The sequence below is a fragment of the Delphinapterus leucas genome, chromosome 4 (assembly GCF_059928025.1).
Source record: "Delphinapterus leucas isolate spDelLeu-1000000601 "Yukka" chromosome 4, BTC_Dleu_Yukka2, whole genome shotgun sequence".
Taxonomy (NCBI): Eukaryota; Metazoa; Chordata; class Mammalia; order Artiodactyla; family Monodontidae; genus Delphinapterus; species Delphinapterus leucas.
The window spans coordinates 45,035,404-45,060,401 of record NC_143132.1 but is presented as its reverse complement, the minus strand read 5'-3'; the positions used below and the strand labels follow the sequence as shown (position 1 = coordinate 45,060,401).

The following is a 24,998-nucleotide window of genomic DNA, read 5'->3' as shown; positions in this document are numbered from 1 at the left end:
TTAGGTGTACATCACTAAGAAATGGCACAAAAAATGCGCTGTTAAAGTGTGTGGCACATCCAGAAATAACCTATGCCTTCCAATCCAGAGCACTGGAAGAATGCATTCATTTGACAAATGCTTTTTCAATGCCTCATAAGTGCCAAGCACAATTCTGGGTATAATAATCTTGAAGACAAGTGAACAGAGTCAGAATGTCCCTGGTTTCATCGAGTTCCATTACACTAGGGATAAACCATAGTCAAGGAAGAACTCTCTAAAGAGGTGATATTGCAAATAAGACCTGAATAACGAAAAGTCATCAGCCATGTGATGATCTAAGTGGTAGGGAAGGGAAAGAAGGTGTTATAGACTGAATTATGTCCCCCCAAATTCATAGGACAAAGCCTCAACCCCCAATGTGACTGTATTTGGAGTTAGGGCCTTAAAGAAGGTTACGGAGATTAAATGAGATCATAAGGGCATGGTGTCCTTATAAGAGGAAGAGACACCAGTAGCGTACATGTACAGAGGAAGGGCCATCTGAGAACACAGCAAGAATGTAGCCATCTGCAGCCAAGAAGAGAGCCCTCATGAGAAAAGAACACTGCTGGCACCATGATTTTGGACTTTCATCCTCTAGAACTGTGAGAAAACAAATTCCTGTTCTGTAAGCCACCAAGTCTGCAATATTTTGTTATGGCAGCCTTAAAAGACTAATACGTAAAGGGAGATATTTATGTCAATAAACAACTAATGCAAAGGCCCTAAAGAAGGAAGAAGCTTGTAGAACTCTAAAAACTTAGGGATGTAAGCAGGAATACCGTCACATGAAGTGTGGCAAATGTAGGAGATGAAGTTGCAGAGACAGGCAAGAGCTAGACCAAGAGAGCAGGGGAGGGCTACTGGGCCATGATCATGAGTTGGGAATTTTATTTTAAAGATAACATGAAGCCAATGGAAGATAAAAGACAAGACCAACCACTCCCAGAAGAATGGATTGTTGGAGTTCAAACATGGCTATTGCAGTCTGGATTTGACCTATGAAGTTAATAGTGATCAAGAGGAAGGAACAGATTTGGGATAAATTTTGAAAGTAGGCCTATAGAATTTGCTGATGAATTATGAGAAAAAATGTCAATTATCTGGCTTTCCCCACTCTGGCTGCAAGTCTCTTCAGTCTAATAGTCAGGGATCACAAGGTTAGAAATCTAGACTGAAGGGTTTTTTTTTTCTTAATATATAATTTATGATTCATTGAAATGAAGCAAAAGCTTTGTTGACATGATCTAAGCACAAACTTGAATGGAGATTATTCAAATTACATAAATTGAAAAAAAAAAAAAACCAAAAAACCTAAAGGTGGGTCTTAATACTCTCATCAGATCCCCTTCAGCAAGTAACTTCTTAACCACATGCCTAGAAGAAGTTATTGTATTGGACCAGTGTTAACCTCTTCTTGTGTACTGCTCCAAGCTTTTACGCCCTGAGCCTAGATAATAGAATATGCATTTCTTACTTATGACCCCTACAGGATGATCATAATAATATAATCCCTAACCTTCTATCCTTGTTAGTACTGATGGTTATAGCTTTGTCTCTCCATGCCACATTTACTTGACCCCTTACCCATGTTCCAATGGACTTAGGTATTGTGCAGGCCCATTTCACGTTTTTTGTAAACTGAACTGCCCTAGAAAACATATTTTTTTCTAGCTTGGCCAGGGTTACATGATATGTTATCTTATCATTTTGAGATAAAGACCACATCTGTTAACTTTTTGTATGCATTATTCATATTTTGTTATTCTAAGTGGGTTCAACTCTTCGTATATTTTTAATCACCTGGTATTTATTCTGGGGGTTTGCTGGGGTCACCTGACCTAGCCTGGATTTGGCAGGGCTACTCAGCTTCTGTCTGTGGATCTAGCTAGACTTGGCTGCTCTTTATAGTCTGGGCTCAGTCTGCTCCAGCAAGTACTAGTAAAGCTCTTCCATGATGTTGACAGAGGTATAACAGAACAAACAAAAACCAAGCCAAGTCTCTTGAGAGGTACGCTCCAAACTTGCAAATAACTTAGGTTCTTATCCTACTGGCCAAATTACATCATATAGTTGAGGCCAAAGTCAAGGAGTCAGAAAAAATACTTGTCCTTTACTGGGAAGAACTGAAAAGTTACAAGGGAAAGAGAATGAATACAAGGAAAGGTGAAGAACTGGGGCCAATAATTCAGTTTGCCAAACCCATATTCAAATGTCACACCTGCACTCACCCTTCTCTAATTATGCAGGTTAAAACAAGTGTATAACTAATTATGATAGACACACACTTATTAGGAAAAATAAAAATGTAATAAATATGTAATGTTTATGTATAATGTAATACATACATACATATATACATATTACTATAGGGGAGACTGATGAAAAAACAGAATACTCTGAGATCTGCAAAAGGCTCTTTGAGTACTTATCTGAGTGATGATCAGCACATACATGTTAGGAAAACTCAATGTCCAGGCACAGATGGCTTTACTAATGAATTCTATCAAACACTTAAAAAAGAAATAACACCAATTCTGAATAAAAATTTCCAAAATATTGAAAAGTAGGAATTACTACCGAACACATCTTATGAGGTCAGTACTACTTTGCTACCAAAACCAGAAAGAGATATTACAAGTAAAGAGAATTACAGGTCAATAGCTCTCATGTACAAAGATGGAAAAACTATTAAGTTTTTTATAAATATGAAATGTCAATCATATTTATAAAGAATATTAAATCATGAAAAAGGGGTGGTTTATCCCAGGAATGTAACTAGCATGATATTTAATGGTGAAAATTTGAATGCTTTCATTCTAAGATCAGGAACAAGGCAAGAATGTCTGTTTTTACTATTTCTATTCACCACTGTACTGGAGGATCTGTGAAACAAGGAAATAGCAACAACAAAAAAATCCAGTTTGGAAAGGAAGAAAAGTTTCTTCATTCATGGATGAAATGAAAATATGAACTAAAAATGTCTATGGAATATATGAAAACAGTCTAGAATGAGTGAGTGAATTTAGGAAGGCTACAAGATACAAGATCGATATACAAAAATTATTTGTATTTCTACAACAAACAGCTGGAAATAAAAATTAACAAAACAATATTTAAAATAGTATCAAAATATGAAATACTTAGGGATGAGAACAGGAGACAATCAAAATGTCTATCAATAAATGAATGGATAAACAACTTACAATATATCTAAACAATGTTCTAGTGCTCGGCCAAAAAAAATAATAAAATATTGATACATGCAAGTACATGAATGAATGTCAAAATAATTATGCTGAAATTAAAGAGGCCAGGCAGAAAAATGTACACTATATAATCACTGAGATATACAATTCTAGAATATGTGAACTAAAGCATAGAGACTAATGTATAGAGCCTTAGTGATTGGCTGCAGGAAGGACAGGGAGAGAGAAATGATAAAGGTGCATGAGGAAATACTGGGGGATGATGGATAGGTTCATTATCTTGATTATGCTGATGTTTTCATAGCCATATATACATCAATATTTAGCAAACTGTACACTTTAAAGTGCAGGTTTTGTATGTCATACTTCATAAAGCTGTTATAATATGTTTTATATTTATCTCTTGATTTTTAACTAAATTTTACACATTTTATTTTAAAGTAAACAAATCTTTTAAAATATAAATAACTTTCTCTGTTAGAACTTTTTACATCCAGTTTACTTTTCTGAAATTGGAATATTTACATTAACTAGGAGATAATCTCTATAAGTTTATCTCTGTGAAAACTCAGGTCATTCTTGATGGTAATATATTATTTATTTTTGTGCAACTAAAAAGAATGGAAGGCCAAAAAAGAGAAAAATCACTTCAAATGATCAAAACAAAAGAGATCTGAAAAATAATATATTTAATAGTTTAAGGGAAAAAATTTAAAGAACAGATTCCTTTAAAAAATACTGCTATTCAGAGAGATGGCTTTGGATGAAAATTGCTGGTTCTAGGCCCTGTTTGGTGAGACAGCAGGAAAAAATAATTTTATGTTTTTACCGTCGCACTAATTTTTTCAGTTTAACATACTTTGCTTTTGCTTTTCTTACAATATGAGGTTTGACCAACTAGTAAGCCTTTCTTCTACAATACTTTTGATGTATAATGTTGCTTTCTTTTTTAACTCCTAACTTTAATTCATAATTCTATGAAAGGGAGTGAAAATGTTGACCAAAAAAAGTCAATGATTTGGTAATTGCTTTTTTTTGCCAATAATAAAACTCTTGTCAATAATCTTCAGTTTAATTTACTTATATTGGAGGCTTCACTAGACCTACTAATGAACTGAGCATCATTTTAATTAGAATTAACACTTTCATCCTTCTTATGAATATATATAAGATGAACTTTGAAATGCTGGCCATCAAGCTGTCAAAGCAAAATTAAGACATTTCTCATGAAATAGTACTACTCTGTGGACACCAGACAGTAAATGAATAGACATTCATTGTTACTGCACTCAGGGAAATTCTCTCAAAAAAGCACTGCTATCTCCTTTAGGAATTCTTAGATACTTTGACCATCCCTTTGAAGTAATATTCATTTAAAGATACATTTCACATGCAATGCTAGACTCTCTCCAATGTTTCATTAGTAGGCATACGAGTTGCATGATATTTTTTCCACTTGGCAGTCAGACCTTTAAATTGTATAAGCATCGCTAATATCTATGGTTCAAAGATCATAGTCTCCTCTTAAGGATGCCTGGTATACACACAAAAAAGAATCTGTTTTTAAATTTTTATTTTATATTGGAGTATAGTTGATTAACAATGTTGTGTTAGTCTCAGATGTACAGCAAAGTGATTCAGTTATACATATACATGTATCTACTCTTTTTCAAATTCTAAAAGAATCTTAACAGAAGAGATGTATTAATTATTTCTCCATTTCCTCTAATTAAGTTTGTGTGTATTTATTCCAGGATATTAATAAAAGGAGGGAAAAAGGAAGGGAGGGAGGAAGGAAGGAAGGAAGGAAGGAAGGGAGGAAGGAAGGAAGGAAGGGAGGAAGGAAGGAAGGAAGGGAGGAAGGAAGGAAGGAAGGAAGAAAGGAAGGAAGGAAGGAAGGGAGGGAGGGAGGGAGGGAGGGAGGGAGGAAGGAAGAAAGGAAGGGAGGGAGGGAGGGAGGGAGGAAGGAAGGGAGGAAGGAAGGAAGGGAGGAAGGAAGGAAGGGAGGAAGGAAGGGAGGAAGGAAGGGAGGAAGGAAGGAAGGGAGGAAGGAAGGAAGGAAGGGAGGAAGGAAGGGAGGGAGGAAGGAAGGAGCTCTTCTATTTGAAGAGCTCTATTCACTCTATTCACTTTGCTCTATTCATTCTATTCAAACAGTGAATAGCGTGAGCTAGGCTGACATTCCTTAGGAAGGAGATGATAATGCTTGCAATGAAATGTTGAAAGTACATTTTAAGATTAAATATCAAATGATTTTTCCAAATCTTTATTTGTAATTAAGTGCAATGAATGACTTGAATATCTACATATATGAAAAGACAAGAATAAAAATAACATCATATAGTCACAATTCTGCAGGAAAGCTTAATCAGGTAGTACACAGTCTAAGAAACCTCAAATATAAATTAAAATAATGATAAAATATTTACCATGCAGCTTAAGTTGATTTTTTCAAAGGGCCTAAATAAGAGAGATGGTGGGGGGGGAGCAAGAAAGACAAATAGAAAAATAAATGAATGACAAAATACAGCAATAATAAATTTGCAAGCGGGCTATGGAAGATAATATATCCCAAAAAATTCCTATGCATACATAGAACATTACACAATACATGCTTTACAGTGTGAAACTGTTATTTTAGCTGAAAATAAAGGTTCTTATTTATACCTTAAACAGGTACAATATATTGCTTTTTTTAAGAAAAATCTTTATAAAAAGACACTTGTTCAAGATTATCAACAACTCGGAGAATCTTTTTAAAATGCTCACTCTAAATATGTTCTATAACATATTGAGCAGAGTATATGAAATTGTGGGCTCTATGTAAATGTACACCCCCTCACAAAATCAACAGCACAATTATTTAAACAAAAGAGTGTGACAAGTTCTGTGTGTATTGCGTGGCAGGGACCATAGTAATTCATAGCAATTCAGTTGTAATTCAGGATGTAATAGGTATGCAATAAATGTTTCTTAAGCCTATGGTATACATTAATAAAAACGTATCTGCCATTGCTGAAAGTGCAATATAATCTGAAAGTAGGAAGAAAAACATGAGAACCTACTGGAAACTGAGTATTATGGTTCACATAAAATCTGTTTCCTTGTAAGTTCTAAGTAAATGACAATCTGAATTTACTTATCATTTGCTCCTATGTATCATTTTCCACAAGAATATTAACTCACCAGTTTTTTGTTTTTTTTGTTTTTTTTTTTGGTACACGGGCCTCTCACTGTTGTGGCCTCTCCCATTGCGGAGCACAGGCTCTGGACGCGCAGGCTCAGCGGCCATGGCTCACAGGCCCAGCCGCTCCACGGCATGTGGGATCTTCCCGGACCGGGGCACGAACCCATGTCCCCTGCAACGGCAGGCAGACTCTCAACCACTGCGCCACCAGGGAAGCCCTTAACTCACCAATTTTTAACAAATAAATTTTCAGTGTCTAGCATGGCAACTAGTCAAGATGCTTCAGAGTGAGAGAATTAACAAAGAGAATCTGAAAAGGTCTCGTCAGCAAACGGCCAATGCTGAACGAATATGCTTCTAATAAAAATACACACATATACCCCACACTTTTAACAAATAAAGCCTTTTCTCGCAGATATGTCTGCATTTTAATAAAAATCAAACTCTTTTTCCCAAAACAGATCAATATGAAATCCTCTATTGAGTATTTCTGAAATTATATTTCTTAGCACAGATGCTTTAACAAATGACTGAATAAAAAGATAGCTAACTTGTGAGGAAAACATTTCCACTAGAAGTTTTGTTCTGTTTAGTTGTAAAAATGTAACACACTAATAACAGGCTTAAAAGAACAAGTTTGATAATTTTACTTATATTTCCCAGATATACATTAATTTGCCTATATGAAAGAAGTCTACAAACACTATATGTAAAGCAAATACGTTAGGTTTACAGGCCATAGGGTTTCTGAAGCAACTATTCAACTCTGCAACTGTAGCTTGAAAACAGTGATAGACAATATGTAAATGAATGGACTTGGCTGTACTCTAAAAAACTATTTACCAAAAGGGGCTAGAACGGCAAGCAGGGTGTAGTTTGCCAACTCCACCTACAGAGTGTTATGTGATACTGACAAAGAGTCTCTCCTTGACCAAACTTTTTAGTCAGGCTCTTCTGAGCCCTCTGTTCAATTAGGCCTGACCATGGACTTTTGTCTGTGTTCCTGCAGAGTCCAGTTTTAGCAAGAATCTTGCTAAACTGGTTTAGAGAAAATCCCCCACCCTAAATACCTGATCAATTCCTCATCTCCCATCATCCTCCAGGTGGTATCTGGTCACCCTGGTCCACTATTAGAAAGAACCCTGTTAGGATGGTTGAGCCAGAACCGCCCCAAGCTTTACCCCTGATGTTTCCCTCTTAGTAATTTTCCATCCATTGACCCACACCATACTCCATGGCTATAAATTACCACATTTCTTGTTGTATTCAGAGTTAAGCTCAATTTCTCTCCACTACTATGACACTCCATTGCAGCAGTGCCCCTGAATAAAGTCTGCCTTACAGTTTGTTTTTTCACTATGGTATGAACAGACTTTATTGCTTGCAACAGGAAGTGGAAGACGAGGGGATATGACAGCGCCAGCTCCTAGGGTGGCTCCACAGACTTGGTCGCCACTCTCGAAAAACTTGGTTCTTTAACACGTGTCACAAGGATTTTTTTCTTTAACAATATCAAAAACAACCTGTGATTTTTCCTTTGATTGACCCAAATCCATATTTAATACCTAGATGATGTCTTCTTATTTTCATGTTTCTCTTTCACCTTTTCTCCTAGTCTTCAAAAATTACTGTTTCACCACAGTTGTAAAGTTTCATGAAAATCCTAATTTGTATCCTACAAACCAACATCTTTTTGTTAAAACTTTGCCTTAGGCTTCATTTTATTGTAACAAGAAATTTTCTGTGGGACTTTTCTTGCCCCCAAATAGATCCTTAAACTAAGGTACAATTAGAGGCTAATTGCACACATTTTAAAGAAAGATGGATTCAATGGTGACGGTAACTCCTCTGGGACTTGGTAAAAGATGGCAGTGCTGGCCCTATACCCACATCACTGTTGCTCTCCCCTCCCCAATCTCAATCTCTATAAAGTAAGAACCATGGTATTAAATAATCCATCTATTTTCCCTATTAGTTATCTCTACTTTACCATAGGTTAAACTATTTCATGTAATGTAGTCTATTTTTTCCCTGTCTACTCGGTACCACTGATAAATATTTCTCTTTGGGAAATAATACTACACATTTTAAATATCTTCTCTTGAATATATTTTAATGTCTGACAGGGCTCTTGCTCTGCTTTAGCATCCTTTTCAAATAATCTATATGTCATTCCACTTATTATTTCATATAACATTTCTAATCATTTCTGCTGGGTTCAAAGTGGCAAAACAGTAACAATTTTGAGTGTGATTTGTTTATAATTCTAAATTAAAATTTATATCTTACAAATATTTAAACTTCTCATCTAAGATCACAGTGTGTACATCAAATTATTCTACTCTTCCTTACATCACTCAAAACAAATTTGTAATTCATTGCATTAGATAGAATATCCTCTTGCCAATTTTTAACAAATGTAAGAAAAAATATATAATTCAGCATTAAAGTAATAATGCATCAGGAACAGATAACTTTACTGAGTCAAAGATGGGTCATCTAAGGCAATATATTATTATAACATTTCATCAATAAGTATGTAGAGAAATTTTGTGGTCACCTCAATAGATGTCAGAGAACTTTTGAAAAAATTTAGCACCCATTGTGAATAAAAATACTTACCTAATTAATGTATCCTATTTATTGTATAGGATGATTATTTTTTAAAATTTTTTACATAATTAAGCATCATATTTCATATGCATGGAAAATTAGTTCACATTTAGCAATCTATAATACCCACATACAATTAGGCTTTAAGAAGAGTATGCTCTTGGTCATAATGCAATTAGTAAATTAATAGAGAATCTTTAGAAAAGCTCTCACATAATCCATATGTATTGCCATTTCAAAGTTTTACCAGTTAAAAAATTTGCAGTTAATTTCATTTTAAATATTTAATTAACGTAGAGATAAATAATATAATTTTTTGCCATGGTAGGGTGAAAAGTAAACCATCCTGAATAGTATTAGTTAACTTCAAAACAAGAATAGAAACAAAACAAAGAAATGAGGATATAAGGCATCTTAAGAAAAAAACAAAAAATAAGCTGATCCTATTTAAAGAATTCTATCCAAGACAATAGTTGTTTATCTCTGTCCAAAGGAACAGGGTTTGCATCTTTCAAGAGGTTTTCATGGCTTTCTATAGCAGTCACCTTTGATACTGTCAAATAATGGGAATAAATCATGCTTCTTCCTTGTCCACTGCTGAAGATAAAGCAGAGCTTGTTTTTATGCTCCCAAAGTTCCCATCAATTTTGGTACTGCTTGCCTCTTTATATGGTGATAGTCCTTGTATAGAGCAACTGGCAACTGGAAATCTCCATCTCTTTAAATTTATCACCACTCTATAGTTCCCTGTAAAATGGAGACTACCATTTTCAGTAATATCTATATTCTTTATTTATTATAACTTATCCTAAAAACAGATAGTTTGGCCTAAGCTCAGATTGAAAATAGTAACTGGTTATACAGAATAATGATAGAGAAATATTTGCAATACTAAAATTTTCCATTGTATAGTATTATATGCCAAAAGGGAAAAAAATTCAAGTACAGAAAAGGAGAACTATTTCTTTAAAAGGCCACGTGCATAATTGAGGACACCAGCAATTTATTTAATTCTCATTATAAGTCATTATTTCAAAGGACTCAAAAATATTAAGAATGTCCCCCCCATATCATCACAATGTGTATTCGAGTTTATCATCACTTCCCAGGTAATCATAATAACTGTTACTATAAATAAAATAAAAAATGCTTTTCTCACAAAGGATAACAAGATATGTTAAATCAAAGTAAACATTTTAAGTATATTTATATCAGATACACTTTTTTCAACCCTGTCGCACCCACTCCTTGTTCTGTATCAAGTTTTATTCCTTTGATGCCTATTCTCCTTAGAACTATGTTGTCCTTTGAAATATACTTCCTTAGAGCTGAGATATGTAAATACTCTAAAAATGCAAATTATTACATTTTTTTTCATATGGAGGATACAAAGTCAACCGTACCTTGTAGTTCTAATGCTAGCTCTGAACATATAATGAAAAAATGTATAACAAAATTATTCTCAGATTTTAACACGCATGATATAATTTTACTATATATAGTTGTTATGATGCTTAGAATAAAATTTAACCTGAATTATATACAGATTAAATATAATATTTTGTTATACTCTATTCCTATAAAATGAAAAGTGAGATATTTTTCTCCTCTGGTAAAATTCTGCCATTATATCTTCAATGTACTACATAATATCCCACTGGAAAGTTTATTCTGAATGTTCTTTTTTGCTATTATGGATAATTCATGGAAATAATCACCCCCTCTTCAAATAGTTGAATCCTATTTATTTCTATGGACAGAGAATAAGGTTTAAATTTACAGAAATAACTTATATTCTAATGTTTAATTTAGCATAATTAGTTCAGTTTATATCTGGTTTGATGGAACATTAATATATAGCCTAATGCTTGTCTGTTGATCAAAAAAATCCTGATTATTTATACTGGATGTAGCTTAATATTAAAGCTTACACAAAGAAGCTTTGACTCTACTGATTATATAATTTTTACAAGTGTGTCAACTTGAGTAAAATGTATATGTCATTTCTATGCCAAGGCTTCTAAGAAGAAGATGTGTACCTTATATGCTTTCCTTCTTTCTCTCACTGGATACAGATGACTACAAGGTCATACGAGATAATGGAGCTATAGATGGAAAAGATATAATTCTCCTATTTTCTGTATGAAGGAAAGCCCTCAACAGCCAGGAACACCCTGGACTGTAATGTAAATTAAAAATGAACTTCTATATGTTAAAGCTCTAAAATTTGGAATTTTGTCTTCTCAGCTTTCAAATATTACCCTAATTGAAGGGCGTGTGTGTGTGTGTGTGTGTGTGTGTGTGTGTGTGTATACACAAAGAAAAAACTTCAGGTGTGGATTTTGTGTGTAGTTTCTGAGACGTGGAATTGACAAATAGATTAAAAGGCTACTATGACTTTAAGGAAATCTTATTGCCAACAAATCATGAGTCTGGTCTAAAAGACCCTGTAACTATGAAATGACTCTGGAGTCCCCAAAATAGATGAGCATAAGACAGGTATGAAAGCCGTTCAGCCACCAATAACTAATTCAAAAACTGTCAGGATAATAAGAAGCTCACAGATAGCATAGCCAAGGGCCATTGAGAACGACTGATAAGACCATCAACTCAACTGCTGTTGAGGTTCTTCACAATGCCTGCCCATCACTGCTATGGAGCACTAGTTCCTATTATTCTCCTTTCTTTTTTTTTTTTTTTTAATTTTTAATTTTTTTTTTTTTTGCGGTACATGGGCCTCTCACTGTTGTGGCCTCTCCCGTTGCGGAGCACAGGCTCCGGACGCGCAGGCTCAACGGCCACGGCTCACGGGGCCAGCCGCTCCGCGGCATGTGGGATCTTCCCGGACCGGGGCACGAACCCATGTCCCCTGCATTGGCAGGCGGACTTTCAACCGCTGCGCCACCAGGGAAGTCCTATTCTCCTTTCTTAATGGCAGTTTTCTACTTATTTCAACCATTGTATATTTTGTGTTAGGGTAAATGGCTTGTCATTTAATGTGTAGGTCACCAGCTGACAAGAGAACGTATCTGAACCTGATGGAGAAAAATTTGTATTGACAGATACATGAGGATGATTACATACACTTTGTGGATGAAGTGGCAGACTACTGCAGAGATAACCAAGTATCTACAAAAATTGGGCTTCCTCTTCCATGATAAAGAACTGTTGCTGGAAAGTGACTATTGAGCCAGGGATAACATTTAACAACAGCCCACCCCTATTTGCAGTTAGGTGTGGTCACATAACCAGTTCCCAGTGCTGTATTTGAGAGGAATTAATGTGGCTCTTCAGATCTGAGTTGGTAAAGGAACACATGTGCCTTCTCCAATCCCTTTTTACAACCTCTGAACTGGACACAGATAACTACAAGGCCCTAGGAGATGGCTGGCCCACTAAATGCAAGAAGTCCTAGATCCCTGAATGCATGGAGTGGAACTCCTGTCAACCAGTAATACTAACATGAATTATTTGGTAAATTTCTTAGGGCTCCACAGTTTTCTATTTATAAGGCCTTAGGGAAGAAGATTAGTTCAAATATAAACTCTCTAAATTAAAAAAAAAAAGACATAGAAAACAAGTTAGCACACAAGTTATAACTCCAAAGTACATGCTGACACTAATGCTTAGAAATATTTAGACTCAATTTCTTTCAAAACTTATTTGAATGTGACTTTAAAATGCATAAAGAATAAAATAGTATCCATAAAAAAGAAAAATAAATTATGAAACAAAGTAGGCAGAAATAAAACAATAACAAGTGAGAATGAAAAAAAAAAACCTCAATGGATGAAGTAATCTCTTAACTAGCTGTAGCCAAAGTGAAAATTCATTACCTGGAAATTAGCTGAGATTGAAAATAAAAAAAAAAACATATTGGAGACAAAGAGGATAATATTGAAAGCCTTCAACAAATATCTCATAGGTATTCTAGAAATACAAAACAGAGTAAAGTAACACACGCACACACACTTTTTCAGGTTAAAACACAAAATGAGAAGTGAAGCAGGAAAAAATAATCCATAGCAGTTACATAATAATGTAACTGAAGACCAAAAATACGGAACCTATAAGTAATCTCCCAAATAATGACAGTTAAGACTGTCAGAAGGTCACTGGCAACAAGAGATTCTTATGGACAGGGGAATAATATTTTCAGAGTGTTGAGGAAAAGTAATAGTCACTTAGTATTCTATACCCAAATAAACAATCATTGAAAAGGGAGGACAAAATATTTTTAGATATCCATTAAATAAAGGGCTTAAAATTATAGAACCTTGCCAAAAGATCTACCAAAGGATATACTTCAGCAAATGGAATAATGAACCCAGAAGAAAGGATATAATGATAGAAAAAAATATCAAGTACAAAATCTGTTAATATATCTTGGTGTATCTAAGTACTGACTTTATGAAACTATTGATTTTGTTTCTTTAAAAAGCCAAACTAAAACTCTAGACAATGTTCACAAGAAAGGTAGTAATTTCAGGGGGTGACATGGTGTGTCATGTTGGAAAGAAAAGAGAGATACTATATAATTTTATCCCCTCTTAGAGATATATGTGTTAAGAAAGGATTTTTTAAATTAAGCATAGCTCCTATAGAAATATGATTTATAGCTTTCAGGTTGGCTGACAGTAAAAGAGAACTATAATTGAAGTTAAAATTTGGTCAAAATAATATATTAAGAACGATCATTTCAAGACAGTTTATGTTTTAACCTATTTAAAAATTGTGACAAAGAACAAAGTACAATATACTTATTTAACTTTATTATGTTTTGTTTGGAAATAATACCTTCTATTTTTAGACTCCTTCAAGCCTCTTGATTTCATATTCTTCTCAAGCCAGATGAAAAACTGGAATTGCTTCATGCAATAAAGCAGCTTTATTTGGAATTGAAGGTTATATTGTAAGAGTTTATATTTACATTGTGATAACCTTTAGAAAGTAAAAATACTATTTGGGCCAATAAGTCTTCCCCTTTTTCTGATCCCAATCTCACCTTTCAGCTTTTCATCATACCCTCAAGCCCCCTTATTTAATGCCAGCAAATCCTGGTGTTTCAAAATTTCTTTATGCTCTCTGCTTCCACAATCATCTCTGATAACATGATTAGACAGAAGATCATAAACACAGAGCATAAATGCTTCTGAATTGCAACAGAGGACAGAGTCATGAAGCCTTAATAACACACTCTTCAGGAGATCAAATCGATAGCTATGTCACCAAAGGCCCTGCATATCCCATTCACCTCTGTGAACAATAATGCAATGGTCCAAGAATTGCCACCATCCTTTCCTCCAGAATTTTTAAGCAGCACTAGAGGGAAAATAAAAACATGTTTCTAGGAAGAGAAAAAGTTATAAAATATTCTTTATGTTTTAGAACTTTACTTTCATAGCCAGATGTTATTTTGTTAAATTATATCATGTGATACTTAAAGGCTTAAAGAAGATACCTTTGCAATAAATATACATATATATTCATAGCAGGTCTGAAATACCAAACCCTAACTAATATCTCTAAGTACAAGTGTTACTACCTAAATGAGATTTATTCTAAATTAATATCCAACAGGAGTTTATTAGGGATTCATGTCACTTCGGAACTCACAACTCAACAAAAATTATTCAATTTTCCATGTTAATTGATTCCAATTTTCTTCCATAGTGTTAAGATATTCTTAGTTATATGAAGTGAAACACTATTTGATGTAAATTAATGTTTTATGAATCTGTGCTATTTTATATTCAAGCCCTTAGTGGAATAAATTAAGACAATTAAAAAAATTAAATCTGTAACATCAATATGACTAAGTATGGCAGTTTCAATTATGAACCTATGAAATAAAATAAAAAGTTATGAAAAATAAGATATCGGAGCAAGTATAAAATACTGCCTATAATGTAGAGTTACCCAAATTACTGTGTTTGGTTTTAAATTTTAGCATATCTGCTTAATATAATGTTTATGTCTATTTAAACCTGATCGAAAATATACACAATTCATTATATATGATAGTATGGGTAGATATAGATTTATTCTATTTTAAACCAGCTTATTGTACCTTTGTTATGTAGCAGGCCAAGAGTTCTCAAATGTACTCAAGTAAATTATGAGTATTCCTAAAACCTCACTATAATTTTTCCTATTTATCATGTCTAACAGCAAAGTCCCAGATAAATCTATATTTTTCCATCATTCTCGGTAGCCTGAATCTCAGAATGGATGTGTAGATACTGTTCTAACAGTGCCCATATCAGATTCCACAAAATAAACACAGAGCAAAAAGGGATTAATTAATAATGAGTAACTAAGGGCTCCTCTGTATTGTTTGGCAGGCAGGAAAAGTTAAAGCATCAAGGTGAGAGCATGGATGCTTGGAATAAGGAAATGAAAGAGAAAGAGAAAGGAAGGGAGGAAGTGAAGAAGGGGAGGAGAGAAGGAGACATGGAGGGAGGGAGGGAGGGAGGGAGGGAGGAAAGACACACAAAGACCAGACTGAGAATTATCTAGGCTTTAGTTATAAATCTAGTATTAGTTACCAAGTGGCCCCAGGGAATAAAATTCTGTTCTCTATAACTTAGAATCCTGATTCATAAAATGAGGGATAAAAATATTTTCAAAGGCTTTCCAGATCTAAAATACCACAACCCTCCCTGAAGAAAACTTTCCTATTTCACAGAAATATGAAGACACAGAGCATTCTGTCAGTATACCAACAACTTCTACCTCTTAACTATTCAGTAGAACCTGGTACTACTTATCATTCACATCAATAAATTCCTTACCTTTCATTACACAAATGATTTTTAAATATATCTCTTTTATCTGACAGCCCTGGTAAAACAGGCACATAAATAATTAGAACAAATTATAGCACAGATGACAGAGACATTAACTTTGTGAAGATACAGATATATGTGCTATATATATGTGATATATATATTTGTGCTAGACCCTAAAGGATGAATAAAATTCCACCACAGAAAAGGAAGAAGAAAGGGACACCAAGCAGCTAGATAAAACATGAAAAAAAAAGAGCAAGAAACATGAAAAATACTTGGATTATTCAAAAGTAACAAAAACAAAACAGGAGACAGAATTTGCCAAAGTCAGAAAATAATAAGACAAGGCCAAATTGTGAAGTCCCTTGAATGGCACAATGACTAACTAGTTCTAATGGAAGAGAAAGAAAAAATAGAATAATTTCCTAAAATGAAATGTATTAAAATTGCTATCAGGATTTACACAATAAGCAACTTTAGGGCCTCAAACATCTCAGATGAAGTATCAGACATGTGAGTGAAGCCATGTTAGATGTCCAGCCTTGTTAAACCTCCAAATAGCTGCAGTGGCATTGAGTGACCCAGATAAAACCAGCAGAAGAACCAGCCAACTGAACCCAGTCCATATTTCCAGATTGTAAGCAAATAACTTATACAGGATAAAGGATACTGTTTTAACAAAAAGCTAAAACATGTGCCATTTGCTTTAGTAATGAAAAAACTGTGGAGGCTGGAAGGGTGGCAAGAAGGCTGTGACTGGAGGATGGAAGAGCAGTAAATTAATTATTATTGGAGATAATGAAAGGTCAACCAACAATTGGTGAGAAATACTACCTGTGATAACTTGGAAGACACAAAATGTACTTCATAATGTTGTGGATCAAATTACGAAGTTTTCCTGAAAGATGGTGAAACTAGCAACTGGCCACATGGAAATTCTTATAACTAAGGAGGATAACTCAGAGGGCAAAGTCAAGAGTAATGAAGACAAAGAGCCACAGAGAACTAATCCCAGGTTGCAGAACTGGGCTCCAAGCAAGGAACAGCCCTTGCCTCTATAATTAGGGACTCTGATGACCTTTGCTGTATTTCAGAATCACAATGGACCAGTGATTGCTATGTTCCCTGCCTTCAGGAATGTGAGAATCTTTTACAGTTTTCCTAATCCTGTCCCATGTGTGTTGTGTGTGTGAGGAACGATAACATCTCGTTTAGTTTTTAATTCTCCAGATGAAGGAGAGTTTTAGCTATGAAGCTTTATTCATATCCAGAAGAGATTTCACTGAAGCTCTTCTGGACTTCAACACAAGGCCATAATGGAATAGATCTTTGGGAGGATGTGGGCTTTTGTGCATGAAGGAGGGACATTAGTCACAAGAATTAAGAGAGAAGACTGTGGTATACTGTTACACTGGCAGCTCCCTATAAACATACTTACAGGCATTCAGCCCCTTTTGCAGTCCCCTCGCATACTCACTTTATACCTGGCCATGTGAAAAACTCCCTCTTCGGCCAGCCACTATACTGTAAAAAAGCTTGTGTCAGATTCTTTAATGATGTAAGGCCATGTAGAGAGAGGCCCTGGAATATAAGAGGTCATCTTAGACATTCCAACCCCTGTTAATCTCCCAGCTGAATTCAGCTACATGAGTGACCTCTGTTTATTTTACAATAAGCAGAAGAATTACCCATCTGAGCCCTAAGAAATCATAAATTATTATGGCTTTAAGTTATTAAGTTTTGGGTTATTTTACCTCAATAGCAATAGATCATTGAAACATATGCCTCTATTTATATTTATCTCTACTACCTATCAAAATGATTAACAGATAGTAGGTACTCAAAAAAATAGCTAAAATAAAAGCTCTAACAGAATAAGCCAGAAGAAAAGAAAATGATAAACATTGTTTTTTCTTTTCTCATTATATACATAAACATACGGTCACATTATTGCCTGAGCTATTCTTTATTCACATAAATTTCAATTAATTTGTCATGTAGGTTATAGGTAATTCTGAGATTTGGTTGTGAGATAAATTGTTGACAGACTGCAACAGAATCCATGATAAAAAATTATTATCAGAGGATAGAAAGGGGCAATATGAAGAATCAAGAACACACTTAAATAAATACTTTAAAATGGAAACTAGTGATAGTGTAAGATACCTTTCTCTAAAAATGAGGTCTCCACATCCACTTCCTTTCTGTTTGTAAATAGCAATTCATTGTATTCAATTGGAACCAGGCACATGTGTTTGCATGTAACAGTTTTCCATATACTTTACCATTAATTGATTATAACCACTAATTTATTTTTGGATAAGGAAGTTAGTAAGCCATGGATTTAGAATCCAAGTATAATCTTCCAATTTCTGCCATCTGCTAGAAGAAGATGATGAACATTTGTACTGTACCCACTCTCTCACTTCTGCAGTCAAATAAATTATAATAAAGATAACAAGCCATAAAAATGAATGAGTCTAGCAGTAGCTCTAGATAAGCTGATAATTATCATATATCCAAAGTCATCTTTGCCAACAACTGAAGGAATTTTCAGGCATGCAAACAAGAATGAAATTTCACAGAGCAGACATATTAAACAAAAAACATCTAGTCATCAATGATTGTCACTACCTCTAATTCTGTGATCAATGCCATAAAATATATTTAATAATAATTAATCACATAAATCCTTAGATAATTATTGTTTAAATAATTTTAAAGCTTTATTATTTTTACCAATATCCAGCATCTACCTACTATAAAATATGGTAAAACTACATGGTTAGTATATGTCATATGTTTTATCCTTGGCTATTATTGCCTTCTTAATCTCACTGAAAAATTATTCATGTTGCATTTTCCAATGTAAAATATTCTATAGTGCCCCTTCAAAGGATCATTTATATTGATAACTTATTTTTGTTTTATTCTAAATCCTTGTTACAGGTGAATAAAAATTTTGAATTAAATCTATATAAATTTCAATGAAACATATTTTAATGATTGAATAGTGAAGGAAAGTTGGCTCACACTTTAAATAAATATACTACAGACTTTTCATACAAACAGTACTTTCAAATGACCAAACATAATCATCACCGGTGGATTTAGTGAACTTTTTCAGCATTCAAGAACCCAAGCGTTTCATAAATAGATAAAATGTTTAAAAATTCACATATATTACCACTGACCCTTATATAGAAACAAATATGTTTTCTTCTCATTTACTTTCATCCCTTTTAATGGGTGGCAACATACCACCGAACGTCACCAAAAAAGTAAGTAAATTCAGTATGGTGCTATAGAAAAAAAACTATAAATAATTTACCATTGAGAGGAAAAGATCTCTACTATGTTATTATTTACCAAGCATCAATTTTATTTCTTTATTTGTGTTTTGATTATGAGTCCTAAATCCAAACATAATTGATATAAATTATCTTTATCAGGGGATATGCAAAAATTTTTAAGTGTATATATTTATTAGATTAATAAGCCTTCATAAAATGATTCAAATAAAAAAACTGTATTATCTTGAAAATTGCAGATATTTCATATCATAACTACATGAAAGGTATGGCTTTAAACTTAATCAGCATTGCACTGTGTTCATACTTCCTAACAATTCGATCTTGCACAAGTACTGCTATTTAAACAAAAAAAGCTAATGTGTTATATGGTAGGAAATTGTATTTAATAGTAGCAAAGGATAAATTAATTTCTGATATACTCAGTACTCAATCACCAAACACATAACATTCCTATAAACTATCCTATATATTTTTAAACATATGTATGATTCATATGCAAACATATGAATTCCTCATTTATTTAAATATAATTTCAGTTTACCTAGGTACTATTCAATTATTACAATTCAACATGAAAGAAAGAATTGTTTTCAAACTGTCTTTAAATGTCATATTCTCTGTAGACCACCAAAACATAAAAGTTAAGCAAATGCCTGCTTTGATCCCTTTTGCTTTTTGTTGCTGCTATTGATGTTGCTTTCCTTTATAAAAATCAGGTAAATATAGCAATTCATACAGCAACTATTCTAACTGAAGGCAATATGGAAGAACACTTGTCATGGTATATAATTTATTTTACATTTTCATACACCATTCCCAGGAGGAAAAAAAATCAGAAATTATCTTATAGTTAATATGAGTTAATTTCTTCCACAATTAATTCTTCCAGGAATAGTATTTGAAAATGTATTATTTGAAAATAAATATACAGCCAATTTACCTTTAAAAAACTATCATTTGAATGCATGAATAATTATTTAAATATTTCTTTCTTACCGTGGCAAGAACCTTCAATTTCTTCATATCCTGTACTGCAGATACACCTTCCAAGAGGAACCAGCCAATCTCCATCAGCTCCACAATACAGTTTAGGAGTGTCACGCTCTTCTGCACTCTTCACACAAGAGCCCCTTACTTCAACCAAGGAGGAAGAATCAACCCTTGGGATAGTGTCTGGAAACATGGCCAGATTACGAACAGTAAAGGGGCACTTTTTGTAGAAAACACGGACCGAAACTAGGGCAATGCATGCCCCAATGTCTTGAAAAGCCAGATAAAATCCCTTCCTTTCTACAGGCCCCACCTCACGAATTTCAGTGTTGAGTTTGAGGATGCGATCACCCAAATCCATCTGGGTAAAACTTTCATCAGCAGCAATTGTGTCAATCTTTGTATACTGGCTTGGCTTGAATTTAATTCCATGGGACTCATCTGATTCCACATAATATAGATTAAATGTTTCTTTGCAAGTCCCCAAGACCCATGGGATGCTGTTACAATCCCTCAGTGTGAACTTCATTTCCACATAAATTTTCTGAGCTGCATCACGGGAGATCCAGTTTGTACGAAGCCAGTTGTTTTGGTTTGGTTCCATCACATTACATACCTGGTATGTGTGAATGGGCCTATTGTGTTCATCCATTTCAGTGATGGCATCCCACTGAAAAAAGCAAAAATAAAATAAATGATTATGAAACCACGAACATATATGATTACTTCAAAAATTTTCTGTTTTACTGAAAGAAAAATGAATAAAAAGTATACAAATAAAGCAAAGCAACAATGGTGCAGGATTTTAACCAGGAGCCTTTCATTAAGACAATAGGTTCTGAACATACCAGCTGTCCTGGTATGAATCTTACCTTCTTACATGTTAGTTGCAACATCAAGGGATACTTTAATCTCTAGTTTCCTCAACTATAAAATGGAGCTGATAAGAGCACCTGTTTCATAGGATTGTTGTGAGGCATAAATTAGTTAATATATGTAAAGAACTTTAAATGGTTTCTAGTACTCCATAAACAACCTATAATAGCATCTATTATGTGATCAAATAACTAGACCAATGACAAATGTACTCTAGTTACCCATTTGTCTTCATATCCAATTTGCCACAAATTGAGGTATACTCATCAGTATTCAATTAAATATTTACATGTCTATTTTGATAGAAAATAGATATAGAGAAAGCTTTAGATTTATTCAAGAAATATTTATCAGGCACTATTCTGGACACTAGGAATACAGCAGTGCACTAGCTGAACAAAAACTCCCTGCCTTCATGGATCTTACTTAGAGTGAGGAGTCGCAATAAAAACTGTAAATGAGTCAACTGAAAAATATGGTAGAAAGTACAATGGGAAAAAATAAGGCTGAGAAATGGGGAAGAGGGTTGAAATTTTAAATAGTATGACCAGAGAAGGCCTTACTGAGGTTGTGACATTTAAGTAACGTCTTAGAGGTGAGGCAGTGAAGAGGAAAGAGTAAGTACCAATCCCTGAGGCAGGAGGGTATAGGTATGTTTCAGGAACAGGTTGAACGTGCACTAAACAGAGAGGCAAAGAAGGTGCAAAAAAGCCTTTGTAAGCATTGGAAACACTTTGGCTTTTACTCTGAGCTAGATCATTGGATTTTCTTCACTTCTTCATGTTTACATACAAGCATTCTGCCACCTACATGAATAGAAAAAACTTACCTTTTTTTTAATTTTAGTAAAAATGTTTGAGTACATTGAAATTAATTGGCATTGGCATTATTTATACATCTAACACTGCATACTTCTATATTACAAATTTAGATTGTAAGCATATTTTATTTGTATAATAAAAGTTATAATAATTTTCAATAAACAAAAACACATTCTGGTAACTTTATAGTCTTTTGGAAAAACATAACTGGTCATCATAATTTCTCATTTCTATTAAAATACAGTAGAAATGATAAACTGTTTTCTATAGTGAATGTGTTCCATTTCTTGATACCACACTTCAGTGATTTATAATAAGCTTATTTAACTCATCCAGTTTGCAGTTTCTTATTTTATTTGACTGTAGAGAGTTAATTAATCGAGACCGGTGGAATTTCAATTAATATAGTTTCTAACAGAATGGCTTCTTTCCTCAGTCTATTGGATTGTTGAAACACTAATACTTTCAATTATCTACTTTAAATTTCCACAAATAAACAATTTATATTATCCATCAAGCAAACTTAAAAACAATTCTGTATCTAAAATTTCATTTGTAAGTTGCTTGCTTGAAATTCAGAAGGTATTTTCCAGAAGAAACAATGAGTTCCTTTAGAACTGTGGATACAATTTTACAAAACACACCCACTGTTTATCAGGGGTGATTCAAAAATCTCACAGAGGCACATAAAATTACCCATCTAAATACCTTTCATAATAACAATATTATAGGTCTTATATGACTCTTACACGTAAATTTAAAGGCAAACCAGAACTATCAGAGCTCATTTAAAATGGTAAGCTAACCATTCAGAATATAAATAGTAAGACAAGATACAACTAATAAAATCTGAGAACTGTCAAAATAACTGTCCAAAATTCTAAGCATTTTTCCCATTGGAGAGCCTCTAAGATACTTATCCAGTGATTATTCTTATTTCAGATAAATTTCTAATCAGAATTGATTTTATTCCTCAGGGAATGCATGTAATTACTATTGTCTACACTGCACCCTCTACCCTCCCATATAGGAGTATAGAGATATACTGTCAATAAATTCTGTTTGAATAATTACATTTTAACATCTTCAGACTATATCTCTTCATATTAATAAAAAGTATTAACAACTCTCATCAAACAATCAATTCTCCTAAAATATGAGATTAAATAAATGTGAAAAATTACATCTGTGACAGAAAAAAAAGTTCTTAAATCATTACATATCTTTATTTAAAAATATGTTGGGTTTGGAAAAAATGTTTAGATGGAAAGAAAGATCAGGAATGAGAAGAATATGACACGCATACACTGAATCAGGACTAATCTGAACCAAGAGATAAGGAAATAACAAAATATATGCAAATAATGAGAAATGTGGTTCTTTTCAATGCACTACATAAGGATGTTTAACAAAATGGTAAATTATTTTCTATGTTAAATTAATGATGTTTGAGAAACAATAGTGTTTCTTCTCTCATAATCAAAAAAAAAAAGGAAAGAAAGAAATCAGAATGAGATTCAGATACCAAAATAGCCAAAAGGTATCAACTGCTAAATTTAATCTTATCCAAGAATACTGAAAGTAATTTAGATTTTTAAATTTGAATATGATTCACTAAAATAAGAGTATAAATAAATTCAAGATTGTTATAAGATCTAAAAGGCTAGGAAATTTACTAAAAATATATTGTCATTAGTAGATATAGAAATGCTATCATATTTAAATCATAATGTATCCTTTGAAAACACTGCATTTACACAAAATTATATTTGTATTTATACAGTTACATAACATTTAGTTACAATTTCCAAGTATTAAAACAAATAGAGCCTCTAAAAATGTGGGGTCCAAGGAAAGAATGGAAGTATAGAGCTCACATACCAAATGTCTAAATATTTTTAAATGATAAATCATTCTTCAAAGAAGATTAAACTCTAAGTATGTTCCATTTGCCTACTTTAGAAAGATACTGGAAGGCCAGGTTCAAATTTAAAATATTTGGACTTCTCAGAATTTCATGCCAGCATGTGGTAGTCCATCCAGAGCCAACTCCTAACCTTAGTCAACCCCATTTCTATTTCTTCCCTGATGCTAGGTAAATCCCATACCATGAAGGGCTTCACACAAGCACATATATGAGCATCCCAGTCTTCATGTCCCAGCTGTGTCCCTCCTCTGCTACAAAAAGATGCCAACTCTGGTCCTCTATTCAACCTAGGTTGAGCATACCAGTAGCACAGTTCACCCTTTGGAGGATGGACCCCCAACAAGAAGCCTTAAAGTTCTTGAAAGGAGATTTGAAGCCATCTGAGCAGGGAATTCAGGGGTCTTACCTACCGTGTGGTACAGAAGGAAAGCATAGGATCTAAGTAGCATATTACCTATTGCTCAAGGTCATTGCTTCACAAAGAAGGTTGTAGCTAGAGAAATGAATGGGGACGGCCATCTAAAGCTCTAGGAATAGTGTAACGTCTTCCATTCCCAAGTCTAAAGAAAGGTACAATCTCCCAAGACCAAACCAGGAAGTAATAGAAAATATGAACAGACTAATTACCAATACTGAAATTGAATAGGTAATTTTAAAACTCCCAATAAACAAAAGTCCAGGACCAGGTGGCTTCACAGGTGAATTTTACCAAACATTTAGAAAAGAGTTAACACCTATCCTTCTGAAACTATTCCAAAAAACTGCAGAGGAAGGAATACAAAGATACAAAGATATCACAAAAAAAGAAAATTACAGGCCAATACCACTGATGAACACAGATGCAAAAATCTTCAACAAAATACTAGCATACCAAATCGAACAATATATTAAAAGGATCATATAACATGATTAAGTGGGATTTATCCCAGGATGCAAGGATTTTTTAATATCCACAAATCAATCAATGTGATACACCACATTAACAAACTGAAGGATAAAAATCATATGATCATCTTGGGACTTCCCTGGTGGTCCAGTGGCTACAACTCCAGGCTCCTGATGCAGGGGGCCCAGGTTTGATCCCTGGTCAGGGAACTAGATCCCACATGCCACAACCAAAAGTTCACATGACACAACTTAAGATCCCACATGCCACAACTTAAAAAAAAAAAAAAATCCTGCATGCTGCAACTGAAGATCCTGCACACCACAGCGAAGATCTTGCACATGGCAACGAAGATCCCGCATG

The 24,998-nt window shown here is 33.9% G+C and overlaps 1 protein-coding gene across 1 annotated transcript in view; it reads right to left on the bottom strand.

The window, feature by feature from the left end:
* Positions 1-19,268: 19,268 nt before the first annotated feature.
* The window catches only part of LOC111175797 (ephrin type-A receptor 6-like), a 148,504-nt gene continuing 142,774 nt past the window's right edge, over positions 19,269-24,998 (bottom strand). The window contains exon 3 of the mRNA XM_022575658.3: positions 19,269-20,795. Coding sequence (XP_022431366.2) covers positions 20,109-20,795 — 687 coding nt within the window. The 3' untranslated portion in view covers positions 19,269-20,108. The remainder of the gene's footprint in view (positions 20,796-24,998) is intronic.